This window comes from Cyprinodon tularosa, unplaced genomic scaffold (assembly GCF_016077235.1).
Source record: "Cyprinodon tularosa strain WSP-4 unplaced genomic scaffold, ASM1607723v1 ctg177, whole genome shotgun sequence".
NCBI classification, from domain to species: Eukaryota; Metazoa; Chordata; class Actinopteri; order Cyprinodontiformes; family Cyprinodontidae; genus Cyprinodon; species Cyprinodon tularosa.
This window is the reverse complement of record NW_024038589.1, coordinates 1,764,263-1,784,481: the sequence shown is the minus strand read 5'-3', so window position 1 is coordinate 1,784,481 and position 20,219 is coordinate 1,764,263. Positions and strand designations below refer to the sequence as shown.

At 39.3% G+C, this 20,219-nt stretch overlaps 2 protein-coding genes across 6 annotated transcripts in view; both read left to right on the top strand.

The window, feature by feature from the left end:
- Positions 1-20,219, top strand: part of osbpl8 (oxysterol binding protein-like 8) — an 84,538-nt gene that overhangs the window by 7,528 nt on the left and 56,791 nt on the right. For 3 of the 5 annotated variants that reach the window (XM_038281879.1, XM_038281881.1, XM_038281887.1), the window contains one exon: positions 19,773-19,870. In XM_038281879.1, coding sequence (XP_038137807.1) covers positions 19,826-19,870 — 45 coding nt within the window. In that variant the 5' untranslated portion in view covers positions 19,773-19,825. Of the gene's footprint in view, positions 1-10,011; positions 10,129-19,772; positions 19,871-20,219 lie in introns of those variants that run through there. The other 2 variants (XM_038281880.1, XM_038281886.1) reach the window with 2 other exon arrangements.
- On the top strand, positions 6,094-7,590 carry LOC119781441 (E3 SUMO-protein ligase ZBED1-like). The gene has a single exon (XM_038281916.1). The coding sequence runs from the start codon at positions 6,094-6,096 to the stop codon at positions 7,588-7,590; it is 1,497 nt and encodes a 498-aa protein (XP_038137844.1).

Here is a 20,219-nt window from a genome sequence, read left to right as displayed (position 1 = left end):
AAAAAATGACCTGCCCAGTTAAAGTCTATGGAAAACATAAAAGGGTGCGCCGAGCTTGCATTGATCACACCCCACCTCCATTCAGGAGATGTAGACATTGCATTAGGCTGTTTCCAAAAGGCAGAAAAAACAACAATGCAGATTAAAGGCTGGACAGGTGGTGCAGTTTAAACCCTGGGAGGAGTTGGAGATAAATCATAGCAGAAGACAGATCAAAAATCAGGGACATTATCTTTGGTTCATTAAACCTACTGAAAACAAAGGCTTTCGTGTCTGATCAGTGGTTTGTTTTATTATTTATTAGCATCTTTGGTGTTTAAGCACTTCTGCCAACAAACAAACTGAAATAGGAGCTTTTGTTTAGAAAATTAGACTTCAGACTCAAAGTCTCTGAAAAGTATGTTCCTTTAACTTGTTTTCACAGTGAAACCTAAACATTTAAAAAAAAAGTTGTACATAATAAGAGGAAGGAAAAATGGCTTGTTGTTTTATCAAAAACTAAAAATAATTTCCATTTACCCCAAGGAATAAATACCTTTCAATCCCCATCACAGTTCTTTACTGTCCTTACCACCTTTGGACATCAATAGACTGAGATCTATGCCCATTTTACTTTGCATAACAGTTCTGGAAAGTATCTGTGTACAGCTTTCCATAGTAACAGTAAGGACATCTGGACATTTGCAAATTTCAAACCTGCATGTGCTTTTACCTAAGATATTTTATCTAATGTCTGGCTGCGTGTCTAAGGCTGTTATTGCAAACTTCTTGGCAGGTTTTCTTCAAGAATTGTTTCCATATTTGGCCATACAGATTAAGAATAAATTAAAGGTATAGAGGACTAGGGTTGGGAATTGATAAGATTTTCACGATTCTGATTCCCTCATCGATTCTGTGAAACGATTCGATTCCTTATCGATTCTCTTAACGATTCTGTTAACAATGAACTTGGTAAGTGCACGGTGACATTTGTCTACCTTCGCCTGGGATATTCTATTTCTGCTGCCTCAGCGAAAGCAGAAGGCAGTGAATGGGAGCTGCCAGCCTCTGAGCCAGACAGGCTACCCGTCTCGTCACAGTCATCTAAATCTAACGGAGAAGGCATCCGTTTAATGAAAAAGCATTACTGTACAATTTCGGGAAATAAACTCATCTCCCCCTGATTTAAATAAACGAGCTTCACTTTTCTCTCGCTCCCTGAACTGCGGATCAACTTCGTAGCATGTTTAATAACCCCAAAGAGAGGTCGGAAATTGGGTTTATTTCCAGAAATGGCATATGATTTACTAGGAACCACATTAAGCACAGTCAGTGATATAAAACTAGCTACTTACCACCAGAGCTGCCTTCCATGCTGGTCGTAACTTTAGCTTCTGTCCAGAAGCATCAAAAACACTGCATTTGTTAAAATGTATGCCATGTTGTGTGCGCAGGTGTTTCTGCGTGTTGGATGTATTTCCTCCCACGGATGTAATTGCCACTTTGCAATGATTGCAAAGCGCCCTTGTTGCCATTTTTCTCTTCCTTAAAATGATCGAACCCTTTTGTTTTGCTCTTCTAGACTTACTCCTGGTTACGTCGTACTTGCTTACTGAATGCCGTGTGTGTAACTTGCGTAAAAAACATGACGTAAGTCGTGCTGCCCAGCACTAGGCTCTGGTGCTGCCTGGAATCATTAAGAGAACTGTTAAGCAAGCTGCCAAACGGTGCCATGGAATTGGAAAACACGGAACTGGTTCTGAATAGGAACCAGTTTTTCATTCCCATCCCTATAGAGGACTATCTTTTTTCCGGGTGGATCATCTAAATAAGTGGTCCTCCTAATCATTCTGGTGAAATGTTTATGTAAGGCCTGCAGACAGTCATTAAAGCTCACCTTTCTCACCGCCGTTCTTTGAAAATGGCCAAGGATCATAAGGGAACAAGTGTCTACAGCGTGTATGAGAAGAAAAAGGCCCTTTAAAACCTAAATTTGTTTATAAAACCCTATCTTTATGTTAGCGCTGTTAGCATCTTATGTTTTTTCTCAGATTCTTCCAAACTATATCAACCAAAATGCCTATTCGGATTATTGAACGGCTTCAGCTTATCTTTATAAAAGCGATAGAGACCCAAAGCTGAAAGAAACCCAAATAGGTTAAATTAAGTCGAAGCCGAAATCTCATCATCTAAGAAAGATTTCACGAACAAAAATGTCACGGACGTTTTCTATAGCTCACAGATCTATCCTAACCTGTTTAACAGGTCGTGTTTAAGCTAGTTGATAAGAGAAGGCTTCCTGTGGAATATTAGATTTTATGTTGAGCAAAAAGAGCATTTTGCTATTTGAGGATTAGTAAACCAGAGACCCGTTTTCCCTGATTTCTGCATCCCTCACACAAAGTATAAAATAAAAACAACTTTATGTCTTTTTTCTTGTTGGTTTTGCATCACATGGGTTCTGATGCAGTTTAAGTTCTCTGTTTATTCATTGTTTTTTTTTTGTTTTTTTTTACCCACAGGAGCTACAAGCTCTGTTCATGTGCTACTGTGTAGTTTTCCAGTGCTCTCATTCAAACACCAGAGCCTTGTGCACAGCAGCAGCTCTTTGAGGATTGCACAGTGTGCTTCTTTGGAGGAGTTTTTATGCTGTGGAGTTGAATATTATTATTTTGCCAAAACATGTTCTGGATTTTTTTTTGCCTTGCATAAATTTTCCATCTGACTTCTCAGTTTTAGTAATCTTTTTAATGCTTATTCACATTTATGGTGTTTTTAAGTCCTTTAATTTCCACTGGATCAACATTTATTGACCTGGATAATTTAACAGAAGTTAAAAATATCTCTTAACAATCACCCTGCTCAGTTATTTAATGATTTACTCATCTCGGTATTTCCTGTTCACCAAGCTCTACTGAAAACGGATAGCAGGAAATATACTGGCCATGATGAGATGAAGCCATTTACTGTTTACCACAATCGCTGATCTTATTGCTCGGCCCATGGCTTCTATTTTTAACTGTGGTTTATACTCTAGAGGAAATTAAAAACCCAGATCATCTCTTGTTCTTTTGCTGTTAAAAGTCTGAATCATTCAGAGATAAATTACGATTTAAATACTATCTGACTGCCAGTGCTGGCTAACTGATTTAAGTCATTTAATAATACCCAATACCGTTCATTATGACTGTTGAGCAGAGCTGAATAAAAAGTGTCTCTCGCTTTATAGGACAGTTAATTGCTCTGTGTGGAATTGTTTGTTTATTCTGGTATTAAAAAAACCTTCATTTGAAAAAAGACTGAGCTAGATAAAGTGTTAAAATTCTAGAATATAAGTAAATAAAAATTATACAATTAAAACGCAAACTCGTAACAAATGGCATGATCTTGCTATAACAAACACACATAAAAAGGAAGTAAAAGAAAATACATTTAAAGTATGAAAATAAATTAGATTAATGGAAGGTCTTGATTGGAACCCTGACGTGAGCAGTAATCTTTAAAGGAAAAATCGTTTTTTGTGAATCTCAGTCTTTCAGGTTGTTGCTTCCAGAGTATACCGTCTTCAGCTCTCTAGAGGTGGCCTAAATGTTTCCTCCCCTTTAGTTATGAGTAGTTGAGCACTGATTATCTGAAGGATCTACATGTTTAACACCTGACATGCAACCTCAAAATTCATTAGAACCATATATACCATTGATAAGAATATCAAAGCTAGCCTTTCGAAAAATTTCAACCAATTTTTTTTCCTAGTATTCTACTAGTTTTTGATGCCAAGGTTTAAACAGCACCGGATTCATTCTTTAGAGTATTTGATATAAAAATGAAAACAAAAATGTTTTTAGAGGTTGCACCAACAATATACTTTAGATTTTAAAAAGTTTATTCTTAAAGCTAAAAGTAAAACCAAGACACCATTTCAATAAGCACACCTGTTAGGGTGTAAACAAATAATCAACTTACGATTAATTGTTAAATATTGACTTTTTTTTAGGTCAAAATGTGTTCCACTGATAGCTATTTTCAGTGCTGTATTGTTGCCGCCATCCACTGGAGAATGTTCATTGTTTTAATTAGAGTTTCACTGGAATTTTCAGAAGAGGTATTGAGCAGAGAAATAATCCAGATTATTTGCTCTGTTTAATTGCGACGGACATGCAGAATGAACTTATGTGATTCAGTTTCTAAACATAAACAGTCGAAAAAAATCCTTCAGTTAGCGCTTAAATTGAGCCTATTAGGTGTGATGAATTCAAATTCAATTCGAATTCAACAATTGTTGATAATCCCAAAGGGAAATTAAATGTCAAAGTATCTCAGAAGTTATTTTTTAAACTCATGTATGGAGAAGGAGCATGTGTAGTAGTGTGATGATAGAAAAGTGGATGGCAGTACGTACAATATTTCACAAGAAAGAAATAACATGCTAACAATAAGCTAGCAGGGTAGTCCTGAAAGCTCTTATGTGTTAATGTACTTCACTGAGCCAAACTGTAAAGTTCTGTGAGTAACAAAATCACCACCAGTTTAAAGGCACTGCTAACGGCACACTCTCCCCCAGCTCTGAATGTTGGTTTATGCTAAAAACAGAGAACTAAATCAAAGTTTGCATCAACTTCATTTAAACAAAGCTAAAGATGCAAAACTTTGCTAATTGTGGATTTAGTAGACACACATTGCAAATAACTTAATTCTGATGTTGAAATTTGGTGTGAGCATGTTCTGTTGCAATAAGGCCATTTCTCAATATGTTTATTTGTGTGTTCTCATTTGCTCGTGTGTAGGGATGGGGATCGAAACCCGGTTCTATCAAGGACCCGGTTCCACTTTTTTCAAAACCCGAAAATCAATAACGTTTGGGCTTATCGATACCGCTATCGAGTCTGGTCGTGTTTTTTTTTTTTTTCTCTCTCCCGGAGGTCCTGTAACATAATTGTGTGTCCCTCGAGTCGCGTCACAGCATTTAAATCTAATCAATCCAATCACTGCAGCATGTCCACCAATGTTTGTAAACAAAAAGATATTAAAAGTAAAACTAGTGAAGTCTGGCAGTTAACCCACTCGCGACTCGAGGATGGCTGAGCGGACAAAAAGGTCTAAAGTTTGGCTTCATTTTACCAAGCTCAAAGACAAAGACGAAGCGAAATGCAACTTATGTTGCAAAATCATATCTTGCAAAGGGGGGAACACAACCTCAATGGCCAAGCACATTAATATTGTGCATCAAATAAAGGCCAAATGCAGTACCTTTGACTGTCTCCGAGCTGAAAAGACTCCTCCTCCTCCTCCTCCTCCTCCTCCTCCTGCTGCCGCCGCACCACAGTCTTCATCATCCACTGGTAAGCGCGCACACAGACTTTGTAGCTTGTCCGGTCAGTTAAAAATAGTAATTGTGAAATCCGTGTTGTAATCGGCAGCATACAAGCTAGTTAGCTTGAAAAGTAAATAAAGTTTCAGACGTGCTGCGTGATGATGTGTTCAGATTGGCTCAGTAAAATGGCAATTAGGTTATCATGATGCGTTCAAGTGTAACGTAAAGAAAAGGGAAATTGAGTTTTTGGCGAGAAACGTGAGTAATACAGTTGTATATTGCTCTAATTATTTTAGAATATATAATTAAACTACTGATGCCAACATTTATTAAAAATTACATTTAATTTAAAATACAATTGTTTATTTGCTAAATATTTTCCTAATCACTAAAAACATGATGAAAAGTGACAGTAGACAATACATTAACCAACAATTGTGAAAATTTATATATTTTTTTAAACCAAAAGAAGAGATTTCTTCAAAATATAGGACATTTCTTCAAATAATTTTTCCCCCCACTTCCTTTCTGTCTGAGAAAAACATTTGGAGGACCTTGTAATGATTTGTTTTTAATTATAAGTGAAAATATATCTACCATTTCCTTTTCCCATTAATTTAGATGGTGTTCAGCTCAAGCTCACCTCAACTCCCGCCCCCATTGGCCTACTCCAAACTCCCTTCACCTTGGCTGCCAGGAAGATGCCTTCTAATCAAGTGGAGCAGTGTCACAGGGCTGTCACAAAATTTGTGGTGAAAGGCTTGCACCCTTTTGCAACAGTTGAATCACCGTGGTTTAGGGAAATGACAAATGCCCTCAATCCACGTTACACCCCTCCAAGCAGGACTGTTCTATCAAACACCCTCATCCCTGCATGGTATGAAGTGGAAAAGCAGAATGTCATTACAGAGCTGGCAAATGTTAGTAAGGTAGCCATTACAAGTGATGGGTGGACTAGCTTAGCGCAAGACCACTACATTACTGTGACCGCCCATTACAGCAGCCAAGGCAAGCTTCAGCAAAAAGTCCTCCGGACCAAAGCTGTCTACAGAGCGCAGACCGGGGAAACAGTGGCAGTGGAGATTGGGGAGGTGTTGGAAGAGTTTGGCATTACTCAAAAGGTGGTTGTCATGACTGTAGACAACGCGTCCAACATGGATGTTGCTGCAAAGAAGCTGGACATCCTCAAACTGGGTTGCTTTGCCCACACCCTTAACTTGGCTGCGCAAAAAGTTTACAGCATTGCTGCGATGACCCGGTGGGCAGCAAAACTAAGAGCAGTCATCGTGTGGATGAAACGATCTTCAATGGCGAAGGTAGTGCTAAAAGAAAAGCAGCTCCTTCTCAAACTTCCTCAGCACACCATGATACTGGATGTGAAAACCAGGTGGAACTCCCTGTTTCTGATGGTTGAGAGGTTCCTTGAGCAGTATCCGGCTCTCCAAGCTGCAGTGTTGGATCCACGTATAAGAAAGCCCATGGAGAGGGACCGACTGGATAGGATCACAGATGAGGACTTTACCAAAGCAGAGGAGTTCATAAAGGTCATGAAGGTCCTGTACACTTCTACACTGTGTGTATCTAGTGAGAAAACCCCCACCTGTGGACAGATCCTTCCGATTCTCATGAAACTGAAGACCCACTTCACAGTTCAGGAAGGAGACTCTTCATTTGTATCCGACATTAAACGGAAGGTTTTAACTGACCTATCCGGACGTTACCAGGAGGAAAAAATCCAACAGTTCCTCGAAGAGGCGACAGCGATGGACCCAAGGTTTAAAGCCAAAAGTGTCAGGCACACCACCTGGGAACGTTTGCAGGAGGCAGCTGTAGCAACAAATGCTACAGAAGCTGATGTCCCAATCCCTGAGTCCCATGAGGACAGCGACACAACCGAGGAGGCTATGTATGAGAATCCTCGGGTTGAAGTCAGTCCACCACCACAACCTAAGAAGAGTGCCTTGGAGGAGCTATTTGCCGAGGAGGAACAAGAGCGACGGACCATCCATATGAACAACTCCAACATCAGCATTCAGCAGAGAGTATGTGAGGAAATCCAGCTCTACAGAAGCCTGCCTATGATTTCTATAGCAGAGGACCCAGTTCTCTGGTGGTGGACAAAGAGAGACACCCTGCCCCTGCTAGCGGATCTCTCTCACGGCTACCTTACTGTCCAAGCGTCTTCGAGCCCTTCAGAGAGGGTGTTTTCCACTGCTGGGGACACCATCAGCCAGGAGCGTTCGAGGATCATGCCTGACAAGGCAGACATGTTAATTTTTCTGCAAAAAAATACCTGTTAATTTATGAGCTGATATTTTATTTCCTTTTGTGTGACGCAGCATATTATTTAATTTACATACATTATGACATTTTTTTTCATTTGGTGCTGCTGATATATTCTACTTAGTTAGCCATGTTTATGAAGGCTAGAAATGTTTTTTTTTATGCTCACTTGTCAAACAATAAAAGCAATACCAGTTCTGTTAAAAACATATTGTCGCATCGTCTTTCCACCAAATAACAGAAAAGTATCGATAGTGGTATCGATAAAGACTCGGATCGATAAGGAGTATCGATAAAGGTATCGATATCAATAAATATTAACGATCCCCATCCCTACTCGTGTGCTTGTGAAACGTCACCAGCCTCAGTCCTAGTACTGTTCCAATACACAAGAACACAAGACCGAGAATGGACAAAGTCCCCAGATATTGCATCAGAGCAGACTTGTCCGTTCTTGAGATTGACTCAAGTTACTGAGTCACTGAGTTAAAAGTTTTATTTTCTGTTGCTGTTGCTCTATAAAAGTAAGTTTTAAGACTATTTCAGGAGAGAAAATTATACTTTTAAGTGTCACTTTATGACCCATTTACTGAGTTTGTGCGTAATTAAAGAAAAGTTTAGATGAAAGGACCGTGAAAACCAGCGGATCTTCAAGGCCGTTAAAGCAGTCCTCTCTCAGCATAGCCGTGTGGGGAAATACCACTGGCTCTGATGGAGGTTTGTTCGTTTTAATTTGGCAAAATGATCCATTTGATTTGTGTTTTCTGACTGTGTTAATTATTATTCCCACACTAAATGAAAAAAGTAAGATTAAAATTGTGTTATTATCTAGAGACTTTTAATAACAGGAGGTGAAATTCAGCTCCAGACGAGCCAAGCGTGTGGTGACGTCACGAGTACGCTTCTGTTCCACTTGACCCATATTTATGCTGAGTGCTCCCGTTCTCCCCAAGTCCATACTTTCCTGTGTTGTTGTCAAGTCCGTACTCGTGAGAACACGAGTCCGTACTCGCGTTCTTGTGAATTGAGAAACGGCCTTAGATTCTTGTCGATTACTAATAAATTTAGATCAATCTCTCTAAACTCAGATTGATTTTAAAATCAGCCCTGCCACTAACAACTACTTGGCTAAGCGATGAATCGCTCAATTCTTTTTTTGTTTTTCTTCAATTAATTAATTCATTAAATTAAATAATCCTCAAAAAAGATTTGATACGGAATTTAACCAAGTGAAACTGAAACTGCGCCCTTCTGGATGTTTCCGCATACAGTACATCAATGGAAAAAAATGCTTTTCATCTTGAATGCAAAATGCTAATATGTTTTACAAAATTCCTTTAAGTGGGTCTCTCTTTCAGGTAAGGAATGTTTTAGTCTCTTTACTCAAGTTAACAATCGATTACTAAATTAGTCGAATGAACACAATTGAATTTCTCTTTAATAAATTGGATGAAATTGTAATTTGGCAGCTGCTCAGTGGCACCTGGCGACCTGTCCAGAGTGTACCCCGCCTCTCGCCCGTAGACAGCTGGAGATAGGCACCAGCACCCCTCGTGACCCCACTTGGGATAAGGCGTGTCAGAAAATGGATGGATGGATGTAATTTAGCCTCTAACAGTGATTATTTTGGAACATGAGTTGTAACACATAAATATATAGTAGGGGTGTCATAAAGCAGCTTTTTCATTTCCGATTCCATACAGAAGCAGCTTTGAGAATTGGCCAATACTGATATTGACCGGATATAATATTAACAGGAATCATACCAGCTATTACTTATTCTATACTGTAGAAAATTAGAAAAAGCTTTATCAAGTAATATCACTAAAACAAGGAACAAAAATTCAACAACAAAATGTATGAAAACCACTGGCCCATGCAAAATTAACCAGTGGGTTACAGAAGCTTTTAACAGATGCAGAGAGTTTCTATTGACATGAAAATATCGGATATTTTTGATGCCGGCCGATAAAATTCGGTATTAATTTTTTGGCTAATATCGGACCGATATTATCAGATCATGACATGCCCAATATATAGTAGTGTGTCATCGGCATACAAGTGGTGAAATTGTGCAGCATTCCATAATCTAACCTAGGGACATCATATGCTGTAGGTAGTGAAAAATGTGGCTCGAGAAAAGAGCCTTGTGGAGCTCCGTGTTCAATTTTTGCTTATATTTACAATCGGCAAATAAGGCAAATTAGTCCTGGGCTGTAAAGTACTACAACCTTTGTAGTTGAGTAATGCCACACTGTCTTCTTATGCATCACCATGATGCATTAGAACTTAAACTGATGCTTGTTGCTCTAATACATGCATCTGACTCCTCGGTGCTGAGCAGCTCTGAGCAGTTTACAATGGGACAGATTGAGCACTGGATATCACTGCTCCTCCGCTGACATCGGCAGCTTTGCAGCGATAGCCTACATATCAACAGAGGAGGGTGAAATATGGTGATGTCATCTCGAGGTTCTCTCTCTCTCCGTCGGTCTATCCTTGTTCTTTTCGACTGTGGGACATGATGGTGTTTTCTGCGGTCAGAGCTAAATAAGGTAGGTCTCCCGTCCCCTCCGCTGCTGTTCTCTGACACACGTGCCAGCTGCGCTGAACCGGCTCTGTTTTTATGTGCTCTGGTTTTAAATTCTAATTTCCTGCGTCTCACTGGCATTGGCTCTTAGGTAGGTGATATCACAATGTGTCTGTCGTGCTCTTATAAGATAAGAGGGGAAGTCTCAGACCTCCACAGTGTGCCGACATGTCCTGATGTGGGATAGATGCTTTATTATGTTTCTGCTGCTATTCTGAGATGAAATACGAATTGTGTTTATCTAGTTGTTTGTGTGGAGATGTCAGAGGGGCCATCATAGAGCTCTCCTTAAAGGTCATCCTCAGGTTACAGAAATATCATCGGAGACCTTTGTATCCTCTTAACTTACCATGACATCCTCAAATCAATCAAAGGTTTTCTTAATACTGACGGTTGTTCTCAAGGTGCTGCTATTTTTTCCCCTCATATTTTGTTTTGCTGTCGGTATCTAAACACAAACACACCGAAGCTGCATGCGTCATCCACATTTTCATTTCGCAGTGCTGTGGTTGAAGCCGTCGCCTTGATTGCTCTGTGATGTCCCTGTTTCTCTGAGGCACGGACGGCGTGTTATCAGCCCACAGTTGTTTCAGATCTGAAGGACAGCCGTTCCTTCCTTTATCACTGGATTGAACGCTGCGAGGTGTCCTTGACATCTGTGAGCCGAGTCCCCCTCAAATAGCGCTGCACCTGATCAGCATGCACATCCACCAGTGTGTCTGAATCATATGAAGGGATGTTATGGAGCAAAAGGAGCCGTTCTAAAGCACTCCTGATTTGCATACGCTCTGTCTGCTTATCTATACTTCATGTAGAAAATGCATCTTGGTAATAAACCTATTTTTGGTTAAGCTTCTTTTATTCCCTCTAAGGTTTGCTGTATTTGTAATAATTTGTGCATTTGTGGGTTAAGCTGTGGGCCGGAATCCTTCCTGACAATACTAAACTTTTTAGATAGCTTTTGACTCTTTGATTTCATTTATAAGCTTGGTTTATTAAAGTTTAAAAATGTATTCATTGAACACAAGCTTCCATGGGGCCCTGAGCAACATATAATCTTGGGGCCCTCAATTCCTTCCAGTAATATCTATCGCTGTGATCAACAGTCCAATGTTAAGATCACACACCTGCTATAAACTCAATGTTTATAGTCTCCCTATTTGGATCCTTGCATCGACTAGTGTTACGAGAAGTGATAAAATAAATTAGTATTCAGATTATTGACGGTAAATGTGTCATCTTTTTTTATACTCTTTGGTCCCAGCTGCAACAACAATGTGCAAAAATACCCTATAGTGGGAGAACGTCCACAAACAAATAGAACAGCTTTGATAAATGGAAATGTTTATTTAAATTATACAAAAGTGGATATAATGAAATTAAATTAATAATAAGCTATGAACTGTTTTTATTTTGAAAAGATAAGTTTGTGTCTGAGAAGTTTATAATGGACCGTCAACCCGACTGAAGACCAATAATTTTGCTGTTTTAATGTTTTAGAAATGATTCCTCCATGGTCAAAGTTCTATTTAAATTTAGCTCTAAAATGAATTCAATCTTTCATTGTTTTGTTTTGCATATTTTAATGACTGCAGTGTCAGATTTTCTTCTTTTAAAACCTCACTTGGGGATAAAAAGCAAATCTTCTTCTGCTGGACGTTTAGCATCCTCTTTGCTCTTGAATGGCAGTGGTCTGTCTCTCGGTTGATTAATATTCCACTCTGCCTGACCTACATGGTTTAATTTTTCTTTAAAGATGTCTTTCCCCTGAGTACACTGCCAATCTGGGACACCCAGAAGATTACATTGGACCCTTTCTCCTTCCTGTAATCTTTGTCTTTTATTATTGGACATTCATGAAAAACGTTCTTCAGTCCTGACAAAATGAAATTAAACATAAAGCTGCATATTTGTACTAATAAACTGAAGCCTATTTGACTCATTAAACACTTAATGTCTGTTCTTGTTTTGGCTTCTATATTTTTATATGGATGTGTTTAGGTTTTGTTAGCATGTAGCATTAAAGTGTGAGAGGTTGTGTATATCTTGTGGTTTATCATTTCCATTATTTGATAAAGTTTCCTCAGGAGAATTTTGTTCAATAGTTGATTTAACAGGCTTGTCACTTTAAGATAAGCCATGCTTAACTTTAAAACTAGAATATGACAAGAAAAGTATGATTTTTTTTTCCTTTTCCCCAGGGCTTGGAAATTACATTTGCAATAAAATCAAAATTTAAAAAAATGCAACGTTAAAATGGCAAATGTATTCTTGTTTGGAAACATTACATTTGACTTTCTGCAGCCTGACAAGCTGAAGAGAGAGTTGCAGCTAGCATGCAGATCTATGCGTGCTAGAAGTTAGCACAGTGGACAATGCAAGCCATGGAACCAGTGCTGGAGCTAAATGTGTTTGCGATGATGGGGATTCGATAGAAAAAAATCCAAACAGAAAAATAGCATTTTATTGGGGGACAAATGGAGTGCTACAGAAAAAACATTACTGTTAGTTTCTTAGCTTCACCAGTTAAAAAAAAAAAACTGCTTCACTGTAGGTGCAGCTGTAAGACTTTATCATCGCTTCACCAAACACACTGAACAGTTGTTTACGTATTGTTTTTTGCAGAGTTATGTATATTCTTGTGATTTGTAATATTCTTGTATAGGTAAATTTAGTTGCACGTTTAATTTTGTTCCATATCCTGTTCTTTAAAGGGGTCATAGAATGATTCCATATGGTATTTGGTGCTGGTCCTTAAGGTCTCAGAATAGGGTGTGTAACATTGGTTGGGCTGAAAATGGCATATTTGCTGTTCTACGAGCCCTAATGCCAGCCTGGTTAAAACCCTCAGAATGAAACGACAGGTTTTCTTCCTTTTATGGTATGCTCATGAATATTTAGATGAGCTGTGAGCTGATTGGTGGGTTTACAACGCTTCATAGCAGCAAGCACTCACTCACTGAAACATCGAATTGTTGATATGGTAGGGTGACCAGACATGTCCTCTTTTTTCCTGGAAATGTCCAGGGGGAATTTCAAAATCGTCCTTGTTTTTGGTCGACTGTAGTGCAGGACGTAGTTGAAACAGTAGCCTGGACACCGGTGGCCCCCTGCTTCCCCCTGCCTGCCTTACCGGCCCCCAGCGCCCCTCTTTCGGCTGAGAACGGGCGGCTCATGGCTCTCTGCTGAGGTCCGGTTCAGTCAGCGGCTCTCGTTTCAGTAAAAGAAGTTTAGCAAATCCCACTTTCAACTGTCCAAGATTTTGAAAGCTGTCTTTGGTAAAATGCTTAGAGCAAAAAAAAAAAACAGTTGAGCATCAAACTTTGCAGGGATCTTCTTATAGACAAAAATAATCCATGCCTGGTTTAACTTCAATAGAGAAACTGCCTGCTTTGTAATTCTTGTTGAAGTAAACCCAACTGTAGGTTAAACAGATAAACTGGTGTCTTACATCTACCTCTATTCATGTTCTTGGGCCAGTGAACCAGTGGGCTGGTCTGTATGTCAATTTCGGGGCGTGACAAAAGTACAGCCAGATCCAAATAAGGCAACATCCCGGAGTTTACGTCAACTCGGGGCTTCGTTTGAATTCACCTGTTTTATGGTGTAAGTTTAAAATTGAAAGATTTGCAGAGAAAGAAGGTGTCGATGGGGTTTGAACTTCTCTGTGTGTCCATTTCACCCACTGAACTATTGTTATTCATCTATGACAATGTAAACTCTGTTTTGCATTCTATGACCCCTTTAAAACTGTACATCTTTTTTCATAGGTTTTACATTTTCTCCTTACTCAGGGTTCGTACGGGTGCTGGAAATCCTTGAAAATGCTTGAATTTTGACGTTGTGTTTTCAAGGTTTGAAAAGTGCTTATATTTTGGATGAAATGCTTGAAAATGCTTGAAATTGTAACTATTTATTTCGCAACAAATACCTTTCTAACTGAATCGTGTGTTTATTAAATGGAGAAATAAAAATGTTGGAGAGCCCGAAAATGAAACCTGCTCGCTTATGTGTGACTGCGATCTGCCAATCTATTTCCCTGTGTGACTCCGCCCCCATGAAACCACTACTGCACCATGCCGGTAGGTTGTCGTTTCAATGAACGCTGGCTGGAAGATGAAAAATACAAATTATGAGTTAAACGGGGACAAACCCCACGAGTTGCCTCTTGTAAAGTCTGCAAAAAAGATGTGCAGCTTTTCACAATGGGCGAGTCTGCGCTCTCGAGTTTTAACACAAACATTTATTTTTCATATTGCACCAGTACAGTTAATGAGCAACCTGTACTTGTGTGCTTGTTTGTTCTGTCTAAAATTTTTATTTTGCAATAAAGAGGTTAATATAAAAAATATTTTTTGTCCGATTAATCGAAAAAATAATCGGCCGATTCATCGATTTTTTTTTTAAAATAATCGTTAGTTGCAGCCCTAGTTTCTTTCGGAAGAAACTTGGAAGGTCAAATTTACTGGAAAGTTTTGTTTCTTATGGTGAATATTTTTCCTCAAGCAGGCCCAAATCAAGTAATAACCTTGAGGTGGGGTACAATACTTATAAACCAGGTTGCTGTGGGGAAATGAATAGCTTAAATACACTATATTGCCAAAAGTATTTGCTCACCTGCCTTGACTCACATATGAGCTTAAGTGACATCCCGTTCCTAATCCATAGGGTTCAATATGACGTCGGTCCACCCTTTGCAGCTAGAACAGCTTCAACTCTTCTGGGAAGGCTGTCCACAAGGTTTAGGAGTGTGTTTATGGGAATTTTTGACCATTCTTCCAGAAGCGCATTTGTGAGGTCGCACACTGATGTTGGACGAGAAGGCCTGGCTCTCAGTCTCCGCTCTAATTCATCCCAAAGGTGTTCTATCGGGTTGAGGTCAGGACTCTGTGCAGGCCAGTCAAGTTCATCCACACCAGACTCTGTCATCCATGTCTTTATGGACCTTGCTTTGTGCACTGGTGCACAGTCATGTTGGAAGAGGAAGGGGCCAGCTCCAAACTGTTCCCACAAAGTTGGGAGCATGGAATTGTCCAAAATGTCTTGGTATGCTGAAGCATTCAGAGTTCCTTTCACTGGAACTAAGGGGCCAAGCCCAGCTCCTGAAAAACAACCCCACACCATAATCCCCCCTCCACCAAACTTTACACTTGGCACAATGCAGTCAGACAAGTACCGTTCTCCTGGCAACCGCCAAACCCAGACCCGTCCATCAGATTGCCAGATGGAGAAGCGCGATTCGTCACTCCAGAGAACGCGTCTCCACTGCTCTAGAGTCCAGTGGCGGCGTGCTTTACACCACCGCATCCGACGCTTTGCATTGCACTTGGTGATGTATGGCTTGGATGCAGCTGCTCGCCCATGGAAACCCATTCCATGAAGCTCTCTGCGCACTGTTCTTGAGCTACATGAAGTTTGGAGGTCTGTAGTGATTGACTCTGCAGAAAGTTGGCGACCTCTTCGCACTATGCGCGTCAGCATCCGCTGACCCCGCTCCGTCAGTTTACGTGGCCTACCACTTCGTGGCTGAGTTGCTGTTGTTCCCAAACATTTCCATTTTCTTATAATACAGCTGACAGTTGACTGTGGAATATTTAGGAGCGAGGAAATTTCACGACTGGATTTATTGCACAGGTGGCATCCTATCACAGTTCCACGCTGGAATTCACTGAGCTCCTGAGAGCGACCCATTCTTTCACAAATGTTTGTAAAAACAGTCTGCATGCCTAGGTGCTTGAATTTATACACCTGTGGCCATTGAAGTGATTGGAACACCTGATTCCAATAATTTGGATGGGTGAGCAAATACTTTTGGCAATATAGTGTAGATAAAGAAAAAGAAAGCCAGTGTTGTATGAGTATAGAAGAAAACATGTCCCTACCATTTAAAGGCTATTATTAAATTATCGGCTCTATTAAATATGTAATTCCCTGATGGGTTTTTTCTGGTGGATTTTCCCCAAGGGTGCTTCTCTTATTATATAAAATCCCTTATTATATGAATTCTTAAATTGTCTCACTGTGTGTATTTTCATAAACATTTCTCTTTATGTTCCCTGGTGGATATAGTTAGTTGACTTTTCAATGAAACTATCCCAGTTCTCCAAAATATGACTTATTACCAGGACTTTCTTCCACTTGTCTGTAAGAAAAGGGTTTCTTCAAGAAGAAACGCAACCCTGGAAACTTGTGAGACCATAAAGTTACATTTTCCCTCTTTTGTATATTAATAAAGCAGTCAAAATGTAAACTATACTTTTATCTTAAATAAGGCATTTCAGATTTTCCACTTATGGTCATATTTGCAGTTTAAAATTACAGTTGCATGTTTAAAATTTGACAGCCAAGAATTGCTGTTGGTAGAACCCTAATTAGAGAAGCTTATTTCTTTAATCGGACAATGATTATGGTTGTAATTAGTGTAATTACTCCTGTTCAGAAATGGTTGAGATGAAAATTGAGTGTCTTCCAATGTTTTTGGACGCAGCGCTTCAACAGCTGCCTCAAAGAAGGAAGCAATCAGCCAATATTTCCACGACTTTAGGATCCCCCCTCATCATTTTGTCTCGGTCCAACAATGACTGAATGACTGAACTCTGTGGGACGTTTTAAACACGCTGAGCCGTGCCAGCTAGCATGCAGTAACAGAGTGAAGTTTTTAGATGGAGTCTGAGCAGCAGATGTAAAGAGGATTAATGGCTTTCACAGGGATGTAAATTAATACCAATATTAAGATCAAGAAAATGTTTGATATGGAATAATAGTGATTTGAGCATCGGATAACCCAGGAGTTCATCTTCGATATTAAGTATAGCACAAACTTCCCTGTAAGAGGAACGGAAATCAAATGTCCAGCATCGTTCTCCAACACCAATATGTAAAGGAACATATTTTGGAAACATAATCAAGGTTTTCGAATTAACTTTGCATTTTCCACATTGAAATATTGGCTATGATAAAAATAAATGCAAGAATGTGCTTTCCTTCCAGCTAGAACATTAATTACAAAAAAAGGGAATTTTTGCAAATGCTAATGTTAGATAAAACATTTTAAAGTTTACTTTGAAGCCAAAATCAGTGCAGAGAGTTAAATCCTTCCACTTTGGATTGGTTGTAATATCCTAAACTCTCCCTCTATATGCTCAGTATTTAAATACACCCCTTCTATAAATTATAAGGTAATGATGAGGTGGATTCCCAGGCTTGTAAATCTGTCTGTCAAAGAGCTGCTGCAGAGCATCAATGCTGATTGGACAGGCCAGAGTATCTGCTTTCAGAGCTGGGTCTCAATGTCTTGCTATGATGTACGATCATTGTGATTTGACCTGCAATGTTTGGAGACGGATATATCCCCGGGTTGGCGTCTGACAGTCGGGACATCAGGGTTAATTGGCCAATGCATCAACTTAATGTGAACATTTAACCTTTTTAGTGCTGACCTTTTCTTGTTTATATCATCTGTAATTCACTCTGCCATACTGGATATCAAGTTCTGGATCCAAATCTTGACTGATGTTGGTTTCTTCTCGTCTCTTTAGCGGTTTGAGTCGACTAAAGTCCCAGCAGCTCTGACATTCTGATCTTAAGGCCGCCCTGGTACGTCAGTTACTTTGTGACGCATGGTGGAAAACAAACAGATTAGTAAATGTGCCTGGAGGATGCTCTTGTAGGATGTTTTGACCCCACTCCTTAAAAATATCAGCAATGTTAAAGCAGTCCTACCGTTTGGATTTGACAATGTAAATCTCTCCAAAAGCATTGTGTGGTTAACAGATCCTTTTGGGGGAAGTTAATCAGCATTGAAGCCACTAAATAAGGTATGAGCAGCACTTTATTTTTATTGTTGCAAAGTTAAACCTTTATCAAAAAAGCATGGACTGAATAACTGGGAAAAAAGATAGATTTTCATGAGCTGCAAGGTTTTTTCTCTGTATGTGGCTGATAATGTTAATGAGGTCCGATCGGAGAGAGTTGATGATAGTTTAAACTGTGGCAGTTCTGCCTGAAAATGTTGCAAACTGCTGCAAATCTAGATGGATTCTGTCTCTTTTCTGCGCTGCTGCTATCAGATGGTTATGATCATAGGAGTTTAATCTTATCCCAGGAAGTACTGAGTTGAGGAGGTAAAGATATTACAAAGTACCATAATTTTAAGTCAACCATGAGAGGCTAATTTATGTATTATGAACAATAAATGTACAATAGTCTGTCCTCAACGTAACTTGAACGCTAATGTTGGAACTCATTATTAATTTAATACCAAACATGTTATTACCAGAAAAGCTGCCAAGCCTCAACTTGGACATTTTTAAGTTGGACACTGTTAATTTCTTTGCTATCTAGAGTATCTTTGCTTCATTTGTTTTGATAATTTGAAAAAAACATTGTTTTAGCACATTTTTAGCTGAGAAAGTCCAACTCAAAATGGAATTTGTGCATTCAGTTTATCAGGATTATGATTCTACTTAAATATTCTGTTGTTGTTCAGAGGGATAGACCTCCATGCATACTGTAGTCCCCATTGAAAGCTCGAAGCCAGCCAGGCTGTCTGGGATTTCCCTGCTGCCTATTATAGCAACAGAAAAATTAAAAAAGCTTTTTTTTCTAGATTAGTGGTAAAAACTGGAAGTACCAGAATATAAAATTTTATATACTTCGCTGTCAGGCTTTGATTTTTTTCTTATCCATGTAGGTATTTATAAATTTTTTACACTGCGCCAGTCGCTTCTGATCTAACAAGCCAAAGCAGCTCTGTTTACATTCAATAAACATGGAGCAGCACAGGTGAGAGATTCAGAGAGACAAAAGAACAAAACAATAAAGCAAAGGGACCACACACTGGTGACATCTTCAATGCTAACCCAGCATGATGATATCATCAGACAAGCAGCAGTGGGGGAGCGGAGGACATTAAGCTTTCCAACATGGGGATAGACACAGCTTTTTTTGCAAATGGAGGCAAATGCCAAATTGTTAGCAGGTCGACCTGCATTTAAAAAAAATAGCTAATTTGAGTGGGAAAGAGGATATAGTCTGAATGTAAACTAAACATTTGAAGTCCTGGTGCTCAAAACATTCTTGTTAGTCTGACCAGGAGCTTTTATTACTTAGTTTTATCCATTTTATTACTGCTTTTATCATTTATTACTTGTTATTAATTATTTTATTGCTTTTATTACTTGCTTTCAAGTTTCTAAATATATACTAAAAATGAAGACATCAGATATAAAAAATATATTTCTCTTGATTCATTTTTCAGTCTGCGTTGTTTTAAAAAAAATTTTTATTATACATTCTTTTCAACATGTTTGATTTTAGCAGCTAAAATGCCAAAAAGTATTGCATTCATTGACTGAATAAAGGTTGAACGCTGTTGTGTTCTTCTTCTTCTAATGAAAGGACATTTTTTAGGACATATTTAGAAGAAGATGGTTGGAATCCTCCTACACATGTGGTAGACACAGGTCCTTTCATTAAAGAGCAGAAGTTTTTGCTGAAACGTATAAAAAGAGCACAAAATATAAAAGCTACAACCTTGGCTTTACTGCTACCCAGCTGACGTTACTCTAGTTGTATTGTAATAAAAGACATGCCTGCTTCTCTCCACAGAGATGCAGTCATCAGAGCAGCACAGGCAGGCTTGACTCTGGCGTCAGACAACCATGGAGTCCTCGTCTGAGTCCCAGCTGGAGCCTGAGACAACTTTGGTAAGTAGCCATGATTGGAAACTCTGTAAGAAATCAGCTTCATACAAAACTTGCATCGAGAATCCATAGATTAAATAAATAAGTAGAGGGACATAAGTTGAGTGGGAGTGGCGTGGTTAGGGCATAAAGCTTGGAATCCTGAGGTTCTGAGTTCGAGTCCCACTCCCACAAACTGCCACTCTGGGTCTCTGAGCAAAGACTCTTAACCCCTTTACTGTTCTTTATTATTTTATAAAGGAATGGTGCGTTGGGTTAGCCATCAGATATGATATGTAGTTTGTCTAGACCGGCGGTTTTCAAAGTGTGAGGTGCGCCTCCCCTGGGGGGCGCCAGAGCACCTTAAGGGAGG